Source organism: Macrobrachium rosenbergii, chromosome 8 (assembly GCF_040412425.1).
Source record: "Macrobrachium rosenbergii isolate ZJJX-2024 chromosome 8, ASM4041242v1, whole genome shotgun sequence".
NCBI classification, from domain to species: Eukaryota; Metazoa; Arthropoda; class Malacostraca; order Decapoda; family Palaemonidae; genus Macrobrachium; species Macrobrachium rosenbergii.
Genome location: NC_089748.1, coordinates 12607157 through 12630419, shown reverse-complemented (window position 1 = coordinate 12630419; position 23263 = coordinate 12607157). Strand labels below are relative to the sequence as shown.

General features: G+C 41.8%; 1 protein-coding gene across 1 annotated transcript in view; it reads right to left on the bottom strand.

Moving 5' to 3' along the window:
• The window catches only part of Iml1 (GATOR complex protein Iml1), a 596567-nt gene that overhangs the window by 548538 nt on the left and 24766 nt on the right, over positions 1 to 23263 (bottom strand). Inside the window, 3 exon segments of the mRNA XM_067107292.1 lie at positions 422 to 564; positions 7346 to 7486; positions 15139 to 15264. Of these exon segments, the coding sequence (XP_066963393.1) occupies positions 422 to 564; positions 7346 to 7486; positions 15139 to 15264 (410 nt within the window).

Genomic DNA, 23263 nt, shown 5'->3' with positions numbered 1-23263 from the left:
GAAGAATCCATATTGCCAAATACAGACCGAAAACCACACGATCCAATCGTTAACTCGGAAAACAAAAAAATTTTTAGAGTACTTGTCTACGCTACTGGCCATGTTGACTGACAGCAGTAGAATGAACAACCATAACAACTGTTGTCTGACCTCCCACCATACAATTGGGGGGAGTAACTATCGGAAGCGTTTGTTAATGATTGTTTCAATTTTAACACTTGTCGAACCCATGCCAAGTAGCCACAGATAAAGCTAATGATAGAGGGTAAGCTTCGCCTCAAAAATACATTTTTCAATTTTCAGTGATGTTCTGAAAAGTTTTGTTCTACAATATTTTTTCTGATACTGCTGACAATACAAAGTTAGATTTAAGCTCTAGCTATATACAGTAATGATACTGAAGCATAATAAACCTTCTTACCTATAAAAATCTTCATAAAATCTGCCCCTGTAGTCTTCTTGAATGCATTCTCTCATATATGCAGGAAATTCCTCTATGCTGTTTGCCTTGTAAAATGTTCGAGAAAACAATACTATAGTCACATCATGGTTGCTGCCTTCTCTCTGAAAGAAAGAGTAAAGGCAATTCTCATTAATATTTTGAACCAATACCTAGCTACTGTGCTTCATACAGGGATTTCATAAAGGTTGTTACTGCCCAATACAAGGCAATAAAATGTTTTTTTAATGTAATGTGTCAAGATGTCACCTTGACTATCAGAATCTCATTGTTACCTACAATGACATTTTTATGATAAAGTTTTATATATAATTACCAAGTAATCACATAATTGGAGCCCTCCCTCCTCCCCTCACATGGACATTATGGCACAAACAAATTAAATACTTTTGCTAGTTGTTCCTCTCTTACCCAGAAAGTGGGCAGAGTTAGTCACCTAGCCAAGCAAAATAGCAAAACCTGCGAATTTCAAAATTTTTGACTGCTGGTTAATCCTTAAACGCCAACTGGACGTTTTTAAATATTCGCGGAAAAATACTTATAGGCCTCGTTTGCGAAAAATTTTAAATCACGAGCCTTGAGGGATGCTGGGAATTCACGGATCATGCTGTTGTTTTGTTTACAAGCATGACCCAGCTGCGCATGCGCGAATTTCTTTCTTATCCAAAAGAAACCGTCAGCTAACTCTGCTGAAAATCTCAGAAATTCTTAGTCACTTTGTCGTAATTTTTGCACCGTTTTATATTAGCCTTTACATAAAGTTTTATCTATGAAAATGTGTGCAAAATTTCATGTAGAGTACAACAAAAAATAACTCATGGTTGTAGCATTTATCAATTTTGACATATTTTCATATAAATCACGATAACTGCCAAAATTTCAACCTTCGGTCAACTTTGACTCGACCGAAATGGTCAAAAAATGCATTTGTAAGCTAAAACTCTTACATTCAAGTAATATTCAATCATTTACCTTCATTTTGCAACAAATGAGAAGTCCCTAGCACAATATTTCGATTTATGGTGAATTTTTGAAAAAAACTTTTTCCTTACGTCCGCCCTAACTCTGCTGAAAATCTCAGAAATTCTTTAGTCACTTTGTCAAAATTTTTGCACTGTTTTCTATTAGCAGTTACATAAAGTTTTATATATGAAAATGTGAGCAATTTCATGTAGAATACAACAAAAATAACTCATGGTTGTAGCATTTATCAATTTTGACACATTTTCATATAAATCACGATAAGTGCCAAAATTTCAACCTTTGGTCAACTTTGACTCGACCGAAATGGTCGAAAAATGCAATTGTAAGCTAAACCCCTTACATTCTAGTAATATCTGTTACTTCCGTAGTAGCATCCTCCTGTGTTCCTATTTGCATTAATTTTTCAAATGAATTTGATAAAATGTTATCCATATCATTTGTACCTGTTTCTTTATTTTTTAACATTTTAGTTTTTTTCCTTGGGCATTAATTTCTTCTTGCGATTTACTTTTCTGTGCTTCGTTACTTCTATTTCTATGTATTTTTGTTTCATTATTGGTTCCTGTTATTGAAGAATATTTATGTTTCTTAGATGGATCTTGAATCCCTCTCACTTTTGATTCCAACATAGCCTCTTTTATAGACATCCCTGTTCGTTTTTGCAACATTTTCAATTCTGTATTGTATATATAGTACATACATTCTTTGGACCTTGCGTGATGATCTTCTCCAAAGTTTACACATTTTGGCTCACTACATTTCCATTGTGTGGCAGGTTCGTCAGATCCACAATAAGCACATATATGTCCATTTTGACAGTTTTTCTTTGTGTCCATATTTACTACAATTTTGACATTGTAGTGGCTTTGGAACATAAGGTCTCAGTTCTCTATTTTGGCCCAAAATTTTTCATTTTTTGAGGTAGATCTTGACCCTCAAATTTTATTTTTGAAATTCATAATACTTTATTATTCCATTTACTTGATATTATATATACCTCACTATCTTACACTTTGGTATATCTCATTTTAAGAGAGTCCAACAGCATACAGAATTCTTATCAACCGGTTCGTCATTATTTTCAAGAAGTACAAAAGTACCCTGAATGCTGTTCATAGTGTCATGCTTCTTTACTTTCACATTCACATTGTTGATACTTTTTATGGGTAGACAGTCTTCAGACTGGCTTTTTGTTGTGGCTTCTATAAGCCACGTCTTCATTTTTATTTTTCTAAACGACAATTCTGTTATTGAGTGTCTTTTTAATAAGAAGTTTTCCAACTTTCAGGCTGAGATTTTTTGTTCTGTTTCCATGGTTAGAAACCTTGATCAACTTTCACTCCCAGAGAGGGAGTCAAAATGAGTCGAGGTTGGGTCAACACGATGTTTACTTCTTTTGGATCTGTTGTGCACTGGAGCATAAGGTTCCAGTATGATTACATTTAGATTCTATTTTGTTTTTTCTAAAAAAAGGTTGTTAGAGGAGGTTCCAATGGTCGTCAACTGTGCCGAGTCACTATCATCAAAGGGCCCAGGGGCACTTGAATCTTTATTTTCACTTGGCATAAAGATTTGAGGGAGAAAAAAAATTAACCTGAAAGCCTTAAAAAGATAGCATCAGCTTTTCATGGGGTTTTATTCTTCCACCAATGGCACCAGTGAGAACCAACCCACCAATGTCCGCTCCCTACCCTACCCCATACGGGATGGCACATGATTAGTGGCCCAAGTGTAAGCCAAACCTGCTTCCTAGGACTGAGAGTAGTACAAGAATACAATCATCCCTACCCTAATCATGTTATGGGCAAACCGGATAGAATGACCGGAGTCCTATCCCTAGAACCCCCCTGGAATCCATGGTCCAGCCCTAGAGAATAGTTCTGCCTTTGTGCTACAAATCTGATAACTCTAAGGTCTGAACATTATTGGGCAGTTGATGGTCCTACCACAGTTCCCACTATTTAGCTTAGGACATAAACCCAATCGCAGCTGATATCTTTTCCTATTTATCAGGCCCTATAAATTTTAGCAAAAGTGGAAAATTCCACAAAAATTAATCCAGACAAATGTTTAATGATATATGACACTCTTGGACTCAAACCCAGGAACAAATTCCTGGGGTTCAAGAGCGGCCCCTCACCACGTCAAGGTGGTCCCATACTGAGGGGGAGCAGCATGCGAAGACCCAGAGGTCTTGGCCACTGTCTGGTGGACAAGGCAGTCGTTATCTTCGGCACATCTCTTGTCCACCACAGTGTCTACCAAACCTCTGGGGAAGAGAGAGGCAGAGGCCAACAATGGTCCACTCCTGAGGGTCAATGTCAACTTGGGAACCACAGACCTGGCGATCCAATTCAGCACAGTGTCCATCCTCTTCAACACCAGGTTTGCCCACAGGTTTGCTGTCTGGTGGGCCAGGTAGGAGACAGCCCTACCTCCAGACAGGCACAGTATCCCGAACACGAAGTTCTCTCCAGGGATGAACGGACCCGAGGAGGAGGCAACCTTGGATACTGTGAACGACCACAGATCCATCCAGGAGACTGCCTGGAGAGCCGCCGTAGTGGTGGCCTCAAGGTTCACTGCCTCTTGCTGCAAGAGGGAGACCCCTTCCACAGTAAGCTGCTGCAATGAGAGACACAGGCCTAGACGAACCGGATCCGGGTCAACCTGTTTAGTCAGCAAAGACCCTTTCATGGGTGTGTAGAAGCGCTTCTGTCGAGGGAGAGGAGGGAGGAGCTTCTCCAAGCAGTTCAATCGAAGTGAATTCTCCTGGCCAGAGACCAGGTTATTCACTTAACTGAGTACCCCCTCAGCAAGTGCAGACCATGGCAGCCCCACCGAAGCTTTTGGTTCCTTTTTGGACCCCAAAAAGATTCGAGGCAAGAAGGACGACCCACAAAAGAGGCCATGGCCCCAACCCCGAGATCATTGTGCTGATAAATCAGAGATGACCTCTGAATCTCGGGGGTGTCCGTATCCTGGGGAAGAGGACCCTCGAGTCCTTCCAGGGTGCGGTCCTCCCGATCTACTCTCCCCATAGGAGGGAGAACCTCGGCAGACCCTTGGGATCCCTCCTCAACTACCTGAGCTTATGACAGAGTTGGTCCAAGAACCGAACCCAGGGCATAGGGCTTTGTAGAAGGACTCCAATAAGAAGGAGCGTTCCCATCGTAGTCCCTCCTGCCTGACTCATGCCTCCTGGTGAAGCCTCAGGAGGGTGAGGGGACTGGTGAGGGAGATCAAGCACTCCTACCTGTCCTACTGGAAGAGCCAGCGGGAGAGGCAGGCAGTGGGCAGCCACTAACCCGTGGTGGTGGTGGCAGCACGAGTCTAGGAGAGCGCCTATGTCTTAGCAAGGCGCTGTCCTGAGGAGAGTGGAGAGGTTTACGTGAGCATACCCAAGCACTCTCCTCCAGTGAGCGGGGGCTGGCCAGAGTCGAGTGCTCGAGCAATGCCCGATACGAACTTGCGCAGTCTTCCTGATGTGCTCCAGTCTTCTTCGAGGCCAAAACCTCCTGGCGAGAAGAAGACTGAGCATGGGACCTTCTTGCTGCATCTCCAAGTGCTTGGACCCTCAAGTCTGAAGCACTGGGTTGGGAACCTGTCCGAGCACCCGAAGCAGGACTAGTAAGAAGTGTTGAAACACATGCATGTTTCGGCACTTTCTCTCACTCTGTGCCTAAACCAGACCGGGGAGCGGATTCACCAGTATTGCTTTGGGGTACTTGAGATTCCGAGGAATCTCAAGCACTCGGAGTGACTCAACTCTGATGAGCACCCACCAGTCCTGAATCTCGAATGAAGAAACTCGGGAAGAGACAAGCACAGTACCAGTCTTAGAAGCAGACTTCTCTGAACTGGTTTCGAGTGTGCTGACCTTGGGGGTTTGTGCACTCAAGGCTCCCGAGACAAGAGAGCCCGGTGGGGTGTGCGAAACGGTTCCCGAGCCCAAGGGCTGGGGACAGCCAACGAGAGATCCCACTGCTTCTCCTGTGGAGGAAGGCAGCCACCTACAAGTCCCATGGCGGGATTTCTTGTGGGGGGGGGGAAACAGGCTTCTTCTTCTGAGGCTGGCGAGCCTCAGAAGAAGAGGAGGGGCAGCAGATGACAAAATCGAATATGAAGATGAAAAAGAAGACGACAATGTCATCTTATGACTCCTCTCCTTCGACATCTTCTTCAGGATAGAGGTCAGGTCTCCCATCCAGGAGGAGTGGCAGGAACCATAGAAGCAGCCGGAGCGGTCCGGGCGGCAGAACTGCAGGAGCAGCTGGGGCAACATGAACAGCTGGAACAGCAGGCACAGTAAGAGCCACCAGAACTGCGAAGGCAGGAGATGGTAGGGACACCGTGTATTGGGGTTGTCACAGTTGGAAAGTGCGTCGACACTGTTTTGGGGACCTTAGCAAGCGCAGTCATGGTTACCGTAGTCGTGGTGACAGCAGCAGTAACATGGGTGACTACCGGAACCTGTGATGTCCTCAGGTATGTCAGGATACCCTGCACCGATGGAGCACCCAAAAGCCCCAAGGAGATCAATGCTTCCTGGAGCTTGGCAGCTTCAAAGCACTCGGCCGCCAATCATGGAGGAAAAAAAGCATAGTTTGGTGAGAGGAGCGAGATTCTTCTCACTCCAAGGGAAAAATTTCCCCTTAGAGCGAGCGGAGACCCCCGAGAGAGATCGTCTCGATTTCCCCCACCCCCCCGATGATCTTCACATGACAAAGCGAGTGAGGACGAAGAGGAAGAGATCACTCCTGAAGGAGAGGCAGCCAAGCGGGGAAGTTCTGCAGGAGGCAGAAATGAGGAAGAAGGGTTAGCAACCAAGGGCGTAGTCGGGGGCGTATAACCTTCTGACAACGCATTGCAGCTTTCCTCCTGTACTGTTTCCTTCCTGAGAACTTTGCCCCTGCACAGGCGACCAAGACTCAAACTCACCACATGCAGATTCAGGATTACAGTCATGCCCCCTGCAACTGGTGCAGAGGACATGAGGGACAATGTCAACGGAAGAACGAAAGTGGGAACAATGCCTGCCCTCAACACCAGGACACACGCTGGGTGACAGCCTTCCTTACAGGCAGAGATAATTCGTGGGTTTGCATACACACAAGCAAATACACAGCAAAGCAAAGCAAAAGGAAAAACAAAGATCCCACTAGGAAAAAAGCAAAACAGCAATCAGGGCAGGGAGCAAGCACACACACCTGCATAGCACAACAGCCAAAAGCAAATTGGAATGTTTACATTCAGGCAGGCGGGGCTCCTACCTAACTGATGGTAGTTAACCACCTAACCACCTTGTTTGAAAGTTTAACAGCCGTTCCAGCTTCACAAAAAGTAATTCCTTATGTAAAGGACTGAGGGTTTGTGTATTGTGTAGGAACAAACCACCTTTAGGGCAGTAAAGAATGAGACTTTCAGCAAAAACAAATACAGGCAGTTGTTTACGACGGTTCCGCCATTGTTCGAGGTTACGACGCTTTTCAAATATATTCATCAGAAATTATTTCCTGGCAAATGTTCGGGTTACACCTTTCCGACGGAAGAAATATGGCCCCAAAATGGCAGAATAATCATAATTTGAAGGTTCTTTTGATGTAAAACTCAATAATAATGCAGTTTACATCGTTTTCAATGCACCCAGAGCATTAAAAGTAAGGTTTTCTTATGATTTTTGACGATTTTCTGTTCGACTTACGACGATTTTCGGTTACGACGGCAAAAGAACGGAACCCCCGTCACAAACCGGGACCGCCTGTACATAATATTCACCATGTAACATAACAACAATCAATTTTTTTTTTTTTTTGCTAATGTTGATTCTCACCCCTGAAAAGGGACAACTCTTTGATATCAGCAAAGTAAAAATCAAACTTCATCACACAAAATAGTTACCTTCCACTTAGCAAAAAGATCTGAGAGGAACCCATTGACAGCTTTTTCAAAATACAGATCTCCATAGATATCAAACTCCCACATTTCAGAGCTCATCTGAATAAAAAGATACACCATACTTGTTGATGATCGATATACAACCTGTAATAAAGAATAAATGTTATAAGAAAATTCATAAAAACAAACAGTTTTGACTGTCCTGAAAATAAATTCATAACCCATAATAACTTCATTATTTTTCTAATATTTTGCAGCAAGACTCAATCATCAGCTTGAGCTAAAAAAAATACTTCTGTAGGTATCATTTGCATGCTCTTCATGATGAGGATTGACAATATTTCTTTCAAATACCTGCTTTCCATACTGTGTGTTTACTGCTGGTTGAAGTGAAGGAAGTCACATGAAACATGTTTAAATATAGAGTAAATAAGAAAAGCTAATAATGACCTGATTTAGATCCATCTACTGTATATGTTCATACAGCCTGGGTAACACTACCATAATATTTGTATCCCACAATAGCTCCCTGCATTTTTGGGATTTCTGCCACTGCAAACAGGGAATGACTTGGCCTTGCTCCACAAGTGAGACAGGTTAAAAAAAAGCATTCAAAAGAAATGTTATGAATATAATCCACACTGTATTCAATAGTTTAAAACTTCCCAGAGGCATATCATTAGGGCCTCTCTTGATTGCCTTGATTTGTCTAATACTGTGTCATCAATCACTTTGCTCTTGGATATTGGATCATCTAAACTGGAATGTACATTTCAACTGGGTTGCCATTTATTTCCAAGAATTATCTGACTCTCGACAGGTCACTAACATAATTTACAAATTCAGTATCAGTATCTGACAGTTTTTCCAATCAATTACCGTTCAAATTTTTATAAAGTAACCATTTTCACCTATTACCTTATAAAACACATGTCCTTGTTTTTTGTGTTTGGCAAGCACTTAACACCACATGATATAAAATTTTTACAGTATAAATGTGTAAACTTAGGACATTGAATATTTCCTGTTAAATTTTCAAAATGAACTGTAAGTCAAGAAACAAAGAAATCATCCTGTCCCTGTCAGTTTTACTGTAAATCACAGGTTTTCTCAGTTTTAAGGTTACCATACATCCTCAGAACACATAAACAACTGAGTTTGTTTCACAACTACAGAAAGAGTATACAGACCTGTTTCAGTTTCAGTTACCATAATGGCATGATTTGATGAGAGGTTTTTCTGCATGACCATTTTAAAGGAATTGAGTTGAATTGAATTAATATCAATCAAGCACCAGGTCATGTAGACCATATGTTATGCTATTTATAGATAAAGTATGGTCAATGTTTTGATTCATATCTGATGAAGAATGTTTCTTTGTTGGAGGAAGTAGATTACACTTTCTATGGAGAAGTGTTCTGCTTCGGTGAGAATATCTTGAAGGCGAGGTGGACGGGGAAGAGAGGTTAGGCTGGGAAATGCTCTGTTCCTTGCAGATTGTGTGTTGGGGGCAGGAAAGGATTATATGGGATACTGAAAGAGTGGTGTGACAAGTTGGACAGTGTTGGAGGGGATCAGTTCATCAAGTGGGAGTGTGTTAGATTTGTATGACCGATACGTAGTCTGGCAAGTGCTGTTTCTCATTGTCTTTTCCTGTGACATGGGTTTAACCATGGTAGTACACTAGGTTTAACTGTGTGGAGCTTGTTATTCAAGATACTAGTCCAGAAAGACTGCCAGCAACTTAGTAGGTAGTTACGGAAAATTGGAAAATAGTCTGAATATGGGATGGTTTTGAAATGTGGGCATCCCGACAAAGTTGCAGGTGGGCCAACGAGTCCACTCACTCATTGCCTAGGATACCCACATGGCTTGGGGTCCAGTAGAAGCAGATTAGCTTTTTTCGCACTGAAATGCGAAAGAGCCAATCTCGAATTTCACGAACTACAGGATGTGTGCAGATAATAGATTGTATAAAGGTTAAAGAGTTAACTGAGTCTGTGACAATAACAAAAGATGGAGAAGGGCAGATTAGGAGCTGTTTTGTTGCAAACAAAATAGCATATAATTCTGCCATAAGTATGCTTGCCACTGGTGGCACCAGTGGCAAGAGTAGTTGGAAAAGTTGGGTGGGGAAGAGGACCACTGCCCCAGTTCCTTTAGGGGAATTGGAGCATCTGTGTAGATTGGGGTGCTAGCATCATGCATCGATATGTGCTCTAAGAAATGAGAACATAGGATAGGGGAGGGAGTTTTAAGTTTTGAAAAATTATGTAGTATAGATGGGCAGACTGAAAGAATGGGAATTAGCCAAGGTGGGAAAGTGTGAATATAGAATGGAAGGATTGCCAACTGTGGTGATCAAGAGTGAGAAAGAAGGGTTTTCATACGGAGAGAGAAAGGGCAGGGTCGGTTGGGATTGTTAGTAAATTTGGCAAGAAGAGGCTCAGATATAGTTAGCTTAGGGTTGAGAATTGGTGAAATCTGGCATAATACCTAAGAGAGAGGAGGGCACATCAGTGGGTAAGTGATGTTAGTCCTGATTTGGCATAGAGGGTTTCTATTGGTGATGAGAGGAAGGTCCCAAGAGCCAATCTTAGTCCTAAGTGATGCGCCGGGTCTAGAAGGCCGAGAAGGGAGGAGGAAGCTGAAGAGTACATATGGCATCCATAATCCAGAACAGATAGAATCATGGCTTCATGTAGGTGCAGAAGTATTTTGCAGTCAGCACCCCAAGTAACATGGGATACAGTTTGAAGAGGCCAAAGCATTGGAGAGCAGTTTTTTAATTGATAGGATATGTTCCTTCCAGGAAAGGTGGGAACTGAAAATTAAACTAAGGAATTTACCACTAGTACAGTACTGTATGGGCAAATTGTAGAGCAAAAATAATGACAGAGATACTGTTTGAGAGCAAGAGATAAGAATGGAAAATGTTTTATTAGCGGAAAAGAGAAATCCACGTCTAGTAGCCCATGTAGAGGCAGCTAGAACGGCTGACTGTATGAGTGAGTGGAGCTTAGGAATTGAAGAACCGGCAGCATAAACTGCAAGATCATCGACATAAAGGAAGGACCTCTCCTGCTGGCAGGGATGCTATAATACCATTGATTGCTATAAGAAAAAGGGTAGTGCTAAGAACACTGCCTTGGGAACTCCTTCATATTGAATGAAGGGTAAAGATATGGAGGGGTTTATGCGCACACGGAATGTTCGGTTGTTAAGGAACGATTGGATAAAAACGCCCATATTACCTTTTATATCAAGTAGTAGTAGTTGAAGTAAGATGTGGTATTTCCTGGTGGTATCATTTGCTTTTTCTAAGTCAAAGAAAACTGCGAGGACTGATTGCTTAGAAGCAAAGGCTGTATGGATTGGATGTAAGATTCCATGTATGCAAGAGGGTTAGCTCTACTCCTGCCTTGTCTGTAGCCAAATTGGGATGAAGAAAGAAGTTGTTTTGACTCTAAATGCCACATGAGGTGGAAATTTATTATTCTTTCTAGTAATTTACATACGCAGCTGGTTAGGGAAATTGGTCGGTAATCCTGAGGTACATTTCCTGATTTATTTGGTTTTAGGAAAGGGAGGATGAGGGATTCATGCCACTTCTGGGGAAATTCGCCTTTTGTCCATATTCTATTCAATAATGATAGGAGAAAGGTTATGGAATTTGCCGAAAGGTGTCAAAGCATTTGATTGTGGATACCATCAGGTCCTCCACATGTGTTCTGGCAAGATTTGAGTGTCAAGATAAGTTCTGTTATAGAAAAAGGAACATTATATGATTCTGTGGAGGATAATGTAAAGTTGATTGGGTTCTTTCTGTTTTAAGCTTTATGTTTGTGAAAATTGTGGGGGAGATGTTCTGTACTGATGTGGCTAAAATATTGGCCCAGTGTATTGGCTATTTCTGTTGTGTCAGCAATAAGATTATTATTTACGTTTAGTACCGGGGCTCTATGAGGTGGGTGTTTTCCTGACATTTGTGTATACGTCTCCAGACAGCTGAAATAGGGGAGGAGGAAGTTAATGGAGACACATAGCCTCTCCAACTTGTGATTCTTGAAGCATGTATAGTGCGTTTCAAAGAAGCTGTGGCTTTTTTAAAAATTATAAAGGCGGTAAGGTGTCCGGGAGAGTTTCTTTTTTGTTTAAAGCTGCACCAAGCAGCACGTTTTCTGCGCAGACCTCTGGTGCAGTCTTTGTTTCACCAGGGTACAGATTTTGATGTGAAGGGTCTGGTGGTCCTTGGAATGGCTGCGAATGCAGCACTAGAATAGTGATGGTGAAGTATGTAAGCATGTCCAGGGTTGATGAAAAGGATGACGGAGGTATAGACATGTCTGAGAGCGTAGAAAAAGAGCGCAAATCAGCTTTATTGAAGTGCCAGCATGGAGGATTAGAAGTTGGGACATAAGAAGTAGGTGAAAGAAGAGTAGGGAAATGGTCACTAGTTATGAAGTGGTCTAATACTGACCAATGAAAGTCAAGTTGGAGTGCAAGAGAGCATAGTGCTAGATCTAGACAAGAATGTCAGGTGTTCTAAGTTTAAAATAGAAAGGTTATTAGCTATTAAAAACTGCTCAAGGGAGCATCCCTGGGAGTTAGTAACTGAGTCCCCCTATAATGTATGTCGGCAGCTGAAGTCACCTATCACAAGTAAAGGGGTTAGTAATTGTGAAAGGAGGTCTTGAAGTGTAGAAGTCAATAGGGTAGCAGGAGGAGAGGTAGACTGATACTATGGTAATCCAATGTTGTAAGAAAACTCGTGTAATAGTACAAAGAAAGATTGTTATAATGTTTATTGGTAAGCATGGTATTTTGTGATGAGTTAAAATAGAAGAGGCAGAGATGGAGTGAGGAGAAAAGAGGAAATGGTAATTGGGAATAGATTTTGGTGGTTGGGTAAGGAAAGTTTCCTGAAGGCAAATTACTTTAGGTTCATACTGCGAGAGGAGCTGTCTGAGATCGTGTTTGTAAAATCAGAAACCTCGAATGTTCCACTGGAGTACAGACATTAAAAGCAGTGAGGTATACAGTGTGGAATTATAGTTGGTATGGTTGAGGTAGGGTTGTTAGACTGGGATGGGGTGTCTTCAGTACGAGGTAGGATCGGGTAAGTGTCTGGGATAACAGGTAAGTCATCTGCTGAAGGTAAGTCTAAAAGTAAGGAAGGATCAGAAGAGAGAGACTTGCAGGTATAACCTGGTGGTAAGGCAAGGTCAAGGATACTTCTCCTCTGTTCAGAGGTTTGGGTGAGAAGTTGGATGGGCGAGGAGACAGGTAGGAGTGAAGGTGAGGCGGTTGGAGATTCTATAGAGGTTGGCAGGGGAGTTGAGGGAAGGGTAGTGGGAGGGTTATGGACCTGAGCAGTGATATGATGGACAGTAGTGTATTTAGTGTGTGAGGAGTTGGGGATGAGATTGGGTTTGGGATCATAATAGAGGAGTGGTTTATGTAATCCTCAATGTCCTTCATAGTTTCGGAGGGGACTTGGCTGTAAGAGTTTTCTTGGGTGGAGGACAAAAAGGAGGTGACTGGGAATACTTAGAAGGGGAGAATTTGTTATTGGTTTTTGGAGTTGTTCCAAATTATCGTTTATTTCTTCGTGTGGGGGTTGTGCTAAGGGGAGGAGACTTTGGGAGTGAGGAATGGGAAAGTGAGGATGTGGAAGTAAGCATTTCTGGGTTTAATACCTCAAAAGGGTTTGATAGAGATTCAAAAGGGTTTGATAGAGATACACATGAAATAAGAGGAGGAGACAAGGTGGTGGGTGATGGCACTTTAGAGGAATCCAGCAGATTAGGCAAGGAAAGGGATGAAGGTAAGGAAGTATTAGAGGTGTTGGTGGATTGGGAAAATAAAGCATAGGAGATGGGGGGGAGGGATTGATTGTGGCATGATTTTGGATGTTGGTTTTGTTTATTTGTTTTGCTATTGTCACAATATGGGCCAGGGTAACCGTGGAGAAGACAAGGTGTCGAGCTTCCTGCCTAGCTTCTTTCAGGGTCAGCCCATGCTTGAAGCGAAGGGACACCATTTCTGATTCAAATCTGTAGACCGGGCAACCACGGTAAAAAAATGTTGTGCTTGCCAGCACAATTAGGACAAATGCACTCTTGTGAGTGGCAATTGGCTTGATCATGGGCTGTTGAGCTACACACAGGAAAGCATGCTTGTGATCTACAAAATTTGGCTGGATGGCCGAAGCACCAACACTTTTGACATTGACGTGGGGGAGGGATATAATTTTGCACCTTATAATGTTGACCTCTGATGTATAGTCTAGTGGGAGGTCTTGCCCCTTGAATGTGATTTTTGCAACTTTTTTGGATGTTTCTTGTTACTCTTGTCCCCAAGAGTGTAACTTCATGGCAGTCGTTTAGAAGTTCTTTAAGGTTTGTTGAGCAGTCACTCCAGCTGACACTGTTAAGGTGAGGATGTGGAGTGGTAGGGAAGGTATTACCTTGCAAATCTTTGAGGTAGGACATTGCTCGAGCCTGAGCTTCAGTGTCCACCACGACAAGACGTGAGCAATCACGTCTTATAAGGAATTTGACCATGCCTACCTGTCTTTGCAGGCACTTCTGAAAGTGAAGTGTGTTGTTCACATAAGGAGCAGTTGGAGGGATAACAAAGTACTTGTCCCACTTCTGTGGACTGAAGAGAGTTGACATAAGGGCAGGGTGAGTGCTGGAGGACATTTTGAGGTGGTTAGAAGAGGATGGAGTTGGAGCCTTAAGGCAGTTTTTTGGAGGAAGAGATGCTGTAGTGTTCCATTGTTTTATGGTAGAATGCTGTGGTTCATATGGTTGTAAAGTGACCATCAGAGATGAACTGGTGGAGAGGGAGCATGGGGCATCATTTGCCGAGATGACTTGTGAACTGGTAGATGAGGATAGGGATGAGGAGATTTCTGGGGAAGTAGTCTGGCTTGTGGTCTCTGAACTAACTAGGTTAGAGAAGCCCAAAAAATCTGGGAATTAGATGTGTTTGCCTTATAATGAATGTTATAAATTTCATCCAGGATGAGGTCCCTCTCACCAAGGAGGCCCAACTAGGGGAGGAGCAATGCTGTTTCCCACAATGGTAACTGCCCTGGGATCCTCACCTGGATATACACCATACCCTCTAGTTCTACGGGGGGAGCGGCATGCCATCCACCTCCACCCTCCTTCAAAGTTACAAGAGCAGTTGTGTCCATAATTCAATGCCATGAAAAGGTCGTCAACAAAAGAGGAAGAAGGAAAGGGGAAAATTAATGGGAAGAGGAGTATAGGAATTAAAGGTCCCAGTGTTTGGCTGAATCCAGAGCAGAGACAATAGGCATAAATAAGCATAGTCCCTCTGCAATGGATCCCTAAGCCCCCCACCTCATCAAGGGTTTGGGATCAGGGGGCATTTTTAAGGAAGAAATTTTCAGAAGTAAAGTCCAGCTCACAGGACTCTTCCGTGCTGAATAATGCTATAGGTTAGGTTTCCAGAAGCCTCTATGGACCATAAAATTTAATGGGTTAACTGAGAAAGTCCCACGCTTTCTTAAATCTTGGAAAGTACTCTAATGTGGTCATTACAATTATATTTGTGACAAGGGCAATGACAACACTAACCTTAAACAGAATACTGTATACAGAATTAAGAAATACTGGCTGTTAATTGAGTTGCCAAAAATGAATGATGAACTAGTCCTGAAAATACCCGACATTAATTTGCTGAGAAATGAAACATATGATGATACAGAAAACCTCTAGCCTATAAAGTACATACTGTACATATATAGTTTTAATACTTACTTTAGTATCATCAGTAACAACACCACAGGCAACTTTTTCCCCAAGTGCCCACATTTCATAAACCTGGCATCTGACTATTCCACCACAGAACTCGACCTTCTTATTGATATAAACCACTGAATTTACCTGAAAAATTAAAGTATACTTTACAATGGGATTGCAAAATACTATAAATTCAAACACTACACCTAAACCATAAAACATGAATCTATTAACACGTTGACTGCGATTGGCAATGCTGTGAAACGCCCAATGGGGCATCTTTAAACCCTCATAAAATCAGTAACCAGCTAGCTATTGACGTGAGAGTTGTTATGGTGTATCCCTAAGTCCTCAGCCAGTGTAAAAAGCGTGACTTTATGTGGTACACTTCGCCTGACATAACAAAAGTCTTAATTACAGGCGTTGTGTACCTAATATGGACATAATAGATGTGGTCATATATGGCTCATGTCGCCCAAAACTATTAGAGACAGTTCTGCTGGCGTTGTGTGCCAAATATGGTCACACTGTGGATGTTCAGTTATGGTGCATATCGCTCAGACTGATCTAGGGAATTACCGTATGCAACGTGTACCAGAATACTCAGTGTGACTCTAAAAGGCACACATCGCCTGAATGATTGCACACGTTACTATAAGCGATATGTACCACGTGGTCAACTGAAAAATGTGTAGAATTTCAATTATTGTTATTTTATAAAAGATTTATTAGTCATTTGGTGTTTTGCAGACACACATGCACACACACGCACATGTATGTACATGCACACGCACACACACACACACACACATATATATATAAATATATATATATATATATATATATATATATATATATATATATATATATATATATATATATATATATATATATATATATATATATATATATCCTTTGTATGTTTTCATGTGTACATGAAATTTGTAGTACACACACATGTTCATATAGGAATATATATAAACATGAATATAATACATATAAGATGCACATACATGTTACAGACAGACACACATTAGGAAACATATACAGGCTGTATTTTTGGCAATATGAATTTGTATTTTGCATAAATAAAAGTATTTATATACAAGTAAATTATTTAGGTCTTCTGCAGTTCTTATTCATGTACTGTATCTGCCCATCTGTATACAGTAGCCCATTTTTCTGTACGTGTCTATCCATATATATATATACATACATAAATACATGCATTACATACACACATACATATATAGACTGATATACAAATTACCCATTGTCCCAATATGATGAAAAGTTAATTTGTTTTTCTTATGTAGAAGCAAAACAGAAAGAATATTAATTTTATACTTGTACTCTAAATACTACATGATTTCCTTCATCATACAAAATATAAATGGATATTTTTTCACCAAGAAAAGGACACTATTAATTTTTTTCAGAAGTAAAATGTTTACCAAACTGATTTATTTTTCTACTGAATTTATATAAATATAATCTACGGTTAAAAGGATAGCATTTTTGTTGATCTAATGATAATGTTTTCTATTTTTTTTACTGAAAGAAAGAAAGAATTAAAAAAAAAAAATATGCCCCTTTTGCCAGCATATGAAGATTATTTACAGTAATAAATAAAGTGTTTAGTTAATGTTCTAGTTTAATTTAATTAATTTCCAATATATTACAATAATATTTTGGTATAAAAAGCCCATTTTGATTAAATTTTGGATACTTGAAAAAAATATATAATTCTTAGCATGTGTACCACATAGGGTACACATCCCCTGTGAACCATATATGGAGCACATAGCAGTCAACGTGTTAAATAACTTCAAGGCAGCAGAAATTTTATTCAACTGGATTTATACTTACAAACAATACTCATAAAATTAAAAATATCGAATAATAATTGATTTTCACGACTTGTTTATCAATTGTTAAAATTTTCTGGTAAAATTACTTACCCCAGACATTTAGGAACAAACTGACTGGACTGAAAAAATGGTAAAACCATCCATATCACTAATGCTGATACACCAAATACAATATTAATAATAAATGGAATAAATTGTCTCAAAAATATAAATTTCCATATTAAAATTGGTTATTTCTATTCTTACCTAATATTCATTTAAAGCAGCTATAATTTTTGAGCCACAGTTCACTCAGCAACTGAGAAAAAAATAAAAGAAGAGAGGGACTGTACCTGGTTATCAACCTGCCTTGTCTGCCAGTGAACCGGTTCAGGGAAAAGTGATCTATGACCAGTCTCCAAACACCCATTGTCTTCTCTAAGAGAAAAAGACAGCTGTAAAACCCTGGAGACCGACCTGTCACGACATCTACAGTGCCTTTCTTCAGCATCACTTTCATCTCTTCCCACAGGGTGAGGTCCTTCAGCGAGCCGGAAACATAACTCTGGAAGTGGACTGGACCATTGGTGAGGAGTGGCGGGAACTCGAAGGGTAGTAGATACCCTACCCAAAGAACATCCACTGCCCAGATCTCCGCTCCATATCGCTGCCATGTTGCCCAATGGCTCGACAGGTACCCTCACAACAATGGCAGCAAACGGGAGGAACGCCACCCCTAGCATCCTTCTCCTTCTTCTTACCCTTGCCCCTTTCTTAGGACGGGGCAGGGGGCTGAAAAGGGCATGGCTGCAAACCTTTCTTAGCAGGGGCCAGAAGACTGGGTGTTCCTGAGGGGGCCCGAGAAAGCCTGGGACTTCCTGGGACCAGAAAAGGAAGGGCGAGCCTGACCCGAAGGTCGGGCTGCAGCGCCAAGCGAAGACCCAGAGGTCTTGGCCATTGCCTAGTGAACAAGCATGTCATTGTTTTCGATCCTTAGCCTGTCCACTGCGGCCTCCACCCCTCCTCTAAGGAGAAGGGAAGTGGAACCCAGTACTGTCATGGTCCATTCCTGAGTGTCAATGCTGACCCTGAAATAACGAACCTGGAGACCAGAGACAACACAGCGTCTCTTTTCTTGAACACCAGGTTTGCCCACAGGTTAGCTGTCTGGTGGCTAGGTGATAGCCCTATCTCCAGACATCAGTCTCCTCAATGTGGATTCCTCCTCGGATGTATGAGATCCCAAAGAGGAAGAAGTGATCTTGGCCACTGCAAGGGACCAGAGATCAATCCAGGAAACTTTGAAATGCTGCCAAGGCAGTCAATTCCATTGCTGCTGCCTCCTGCTGCAAAGGGAAACTCCTTCCGCAAGGAGGCAGTCCAGCGACAGACCCGGACACAGACGAACCAGGTCCAGGTCAACCTGTTTTGTCAGCACAGGGACCGCAGTATTTCCTCTGGCAAGTGAGAGGCTGATGAAGTGTCTTGCACGATTGACTAGACCTAAGTGAGTTCTACCCAGACACAAGAGCATTCACCTGGTCCAAACCAACCCCCGGTAAGTTGCAACCATGGCAAGCCCATTGAGACTCTGGGTTCATTCTAGGGTCCCCAAAAAGACTCAATGGCTGAAGATCAGTCCATGGGGAAAGCCGTGGTCTCTTCCTTGAGATCATTAAACTGCCATATTAACCCTTAAACGCCTGTTGGACGTAGCAAATGTCGACTAAAATTGTCTGTTGAATGCCGAGTGGGCGTAACAAACGTCGACTACAAAAATTTCAACCTTCCGTCAACTTTGACTCGACAGGAAATAGTCGAAAAACCAATTGTAAGCTAAAACTCTTACATTCTAGTAATATTCAATCATGTACCTTCATTTTGCAACAAATTGGAAGTCTCTAACACAATATTTTGATTCATGGTGAATTTTTTAAAAAAAACTTTTCTTACGCCAGGAGGTAACTCGGGGAAAAATTTCATAAATTCTTTCGTCATTTTGTCGTAATTTTTGCACTGTTCTATATTAGCCGTTACATAAAGTTTTATATATGAAAATCTGCAATTTCATGTACAATACAACAGAAAATAACTCATGGTTGTAGCTTTTATCAGTTTGGAAATATTTTCATATAAATCACGATAACTGCTAAAATTTCAACCTTCAGTCAACTTTGACTTCGACGAAATGGTAAAAAAAGACGCAATTGTAAGCTAAAACTCTTACATTCTAGTAATATTCAATAATTTTCCTTCATTTTGCAACCAATTGGAAGTCTCTAGCACAATATTTTGATTTATGGTGAATTTTTGAAAAAACTTTTTCCTTACGTCCTAAATTCTTTCTGGGTTGTCGTAATGTTTGCACTGTTTTATATTAGTCGTTACATAAAGTTTTATATATGGAAATGGGACCAGCAATTTCATGTAGAATACAACAGAAAATAACTCATGGTTGTAGCTTTTATCAGTTTTGAAATATTTTCATATAAATCACGATAACTGCCAAAATTTCAACCTTCGAGAGTCAACTTTAACTGGAGGAAGACCGAAAATGGTAAAAACGCAATTATAAGCTAAAACTCTTACATTCTGGGAGAGGTAACCTTCTTCCCTTAGTAATATTCAATCATGTACCTTCATTTTGCAACAAACTGGAAGTCTCTAGCATAATATTTTGATTTATGGTGAATTTCTGAAAAAAATTTTTCCTTACGTCTGCGTCATGGCACTCGGTGGACATCTCAGAAATTCTTTCGAATGTTGTCATAATGATTGCATCGTTTTACATTAGTCGTTACATAAACTTTTATATATGAAAATGTGTGCAGTTTCATGTAGAATACAACAGAAAATAGCTCATGGTTGTAGCTTTTATCAGTTTTGAAATATTTTCACATAAATCACGATAACTGCCAAAATTTCAACCTTCAGTCAACTTTAACTCGACCCGAAATGGTAAAACGCAATTGTAAGCTAAAACTCTTACATTCTAGTAATATTCAATCGTTTACCTTCATTTTGCAATAAATTGGAAGTCTCTAGCACAATATTTCGATTTATGGTGAATTTAAAAAAAACATTTTCCTTACGTCTGCACGTAACTTTCGGCTCGAACATCTCAGAAATTCTTTTGTCTCGTTGTCACACTAATATTTGCACCGTTTTATATTAGTCGTTACATAAAGTTTTATATATGAAAATGTGCGCAATTTCATATAGAATACAACAAAAAATAACTCATGGTTGTAGCTTTTATCAGTTTTGAAATATTTTCATATAAATCACAATAAATAGAAAAAATTCGACTTTGCTGACAAAAACTTTAACCCATCGACTAAATGGTCGAAAACTGCAATTGTAAGCTAAAACACTTACAGTCTAGTAATATTCAATCAATTAGCTTCATTTTTCAACAAACGGGAAGTCTCTAGCACAATATTTCGATTTATGGTGAATTTTGAAAAAAAATTTTTACGGCCGGATACTGCAATTCATGCATCATTTTGTGATAATATTTTCTCTGTGTTGCTTTGATCGTTTTAAAATTTGTTATATACCAAAATCATTGCAATTTAGTGTACAATACAACTAAAAAAATTAAGTCATTAGCTTTAACCGTTTTGCTTACAGCGATTTGTATACAATTATATACAAGTTTTTTTTCGCTGTCATATATTCCAATATTTATATATGATAATGATATTTTTTCATTTCTGATGGTTGCATACTAAACTTCAGGCAATGACAAAAAAATGAGCCAAAAATGAACTCTTAAACTTAAAAACTAAGCGTGCTGTGATTTTTGAAAAACTTTTTCTGCTTCGGGCGCTAACTCACCAAACGCCCATACGGAGAGTTTTTTTGTAAATAGGGCCTTAGGGCGTTAAAGGGTTGAACGGACAATCTCTGAAAAACCCCTCTGCCACTCAGGGGTGTCAGAGTCCTGGGGCATAGGAACTTTGAGCCCTTCCAGGTCATGGTCTTCCCAGGTTACTTCCTCTACAGGAGAGGGATGCTGGCCATAGCCCCCTGGTGATCTCTCCACCACTTAAGTATATGACCAGTCCGGTCCGAGGCCCGAGCATGGAATGTATGCTTCTGTGGTCAGGTTGGGATGGGAGCATGAACGGTCCAGATCCTGAACCCTAGGCCTGTCCATTTCCTGGAAAACCCTGAGGAGGTGGAGGGGAAAGGTGAGAGATCCCTAGCACTCACACCGGACCTGCCAGAGGCTGAAACCCCAGCAGGTGAGTAAGGCTGTGGGCAGTTGTCAACCCGTGGTGACAAGGGCTGTGCGGGTCAGGGAGAGCAGTCCCATTCATGTGAACGTGAGCGGGGCTGTCCCGGAGACGTGCTACAGTCTTCTTAGAAGCTGGAGCCTCTATGATAGTAGACGAAGACTGGATGAGGGACCTCCTCCTGCCTTTCCCAGGTGAGCAGGCCGGTAGGCCGGCGTCACCATTCCAAGGCCCCTGCACCCTCTCTTCGGAGAACGGGAAGGGGGTGAGTGAGCACCTGCCCACTCTCTACTCACTATCTCTTGCTGGGCCTTGGTGGCAGCCAGGCCCGGGTCCATAGACCAGGGACCCTTACAGGCCTGGGAAGATGACTTTTTGGGACCAGTACCGGTGAGCTGGAGGTCCATGAAACCCCAGGCAGCAGTTGCTCCCATGCCGTTGGCAACGGGAGCTGCAGTATTGAGAGTACCACTGGAAAGAGACCCCATAGCTTTCTCCGTGGAGCAAGGCTGGCCGTCATAAGCCCTACGGGACTTCTTACGGCTGGGAGAGGCAGCCTTCTTCTTCCTTCCCTTACTAGCTTTGGAAGTAGAAGGGGAGGAGATGACAGCAGACGATGAAGATGATGACGAGGAATTGACAATGACTTCTGATTCCTCTTCTTCAACTTCTTCCTGTCATGGCAGGGTGTGGTGGAGGATATTACCAAGGGATGAAGATGCAGAGGGGTAACACCTGTGGGCCATTACCGGAGGCATGTGCTGTGTTATCAGCAATGCAGAGGTGGCCCTTGAACCAGCAAACACCGTAACTGTGGATGTAGTGACAGTTACGGTGGAAGTGGTTACTGGAGGGCCTTTGGAGGCCTTCAAGTGGGAGATCAATCCCTCAACACTCGGCTCCCCCGGGAGACCTAGGGATGGCCATAACTCCCTAAGCCCCTTGGGCTCCACAACACCTGCAAGACAAGTCGGGTTAGGTGAGGCCATCTCCCTTCCCCCAAGTAGGAGTGTCCTCCCGAGGACAAATCCCTCTCTGAACGAAAGGAAATCGCCAGAGATTAGTCACACTGCTCAACTCCTCCCCTCCGCTGGCTCTCTACTGATGATGCAGTAGGAGATGGCCAAGGTCCTTTAAATATAATCTGAGACATACATAAGTGCCCTTGCCCTAGGTGCAGTACCAATATAACAAACAACCAGACAACACTGACACCTATGCTGACAAAAAACCACAACCCATCCACTAAGAATGATGGGTACTCCAGGTACAAAGTACCCCAGGCTCCCCATAAAGCGACACCCTAGGTCAAGGTGAAGAGAAAGAGTGCTCCCTATGCTTCTTCCCTCAGTACCATGCCAGCCACTGATAATGGCCTCAGGATACTGCAATTCTCAAACAATGTTTCGACTTCTTTTAAATAGTGGGACGCGAAGATTGATTTGCACTTCCAAAAGGTCGACTGTTGAATGGAAGAAAGGGTCATATTATGCTTGAAAGCGAGAGAGGTAGCAACTGGTCAGACTTCACGTGCTTTCACTTTGAAAGAAGGCAAAATGTCCTCTTGAATCCAAGAATGTGCCTTGGAAATCAGATCCCTCAGGAAGAACGACAATGCATTCTTGAAAAGAGAGCGGGAAGGATTCTTGACAGAACACCAGAGGTTGCTGTATGGCTCTCTGATCTTCTTGGTCCTGTGCAGGTAATACCTTAGGGCTCTAACGGGGCAAAGAACCCTTTCTTCTTCCCCCAGGCCAAGGATTTCCAATACACCCTTGATGTGGAAGGAACGAGGCCAGGGCTTGGACAGGTCCTCATTCTTGGCCAGGAAACCTAGGGTAAAGGAGCACATATGTCTCCTTGGGAGAATCCTACCCTCTTATCAATGGCCTGCAGCCACAAAGAAGAGAGTCTTCTGAGTGAGGTCCCTTAGAGAAGCAAAATGAAGGGGTTCGAAAGACGGGCCTGTGAGCCACTTCAGCACCACGTCTAGGTTCAAAGAAACCAAATTGGCCTTCTTCTACTTAGAAGCATTGAATGATTTGATGAGGT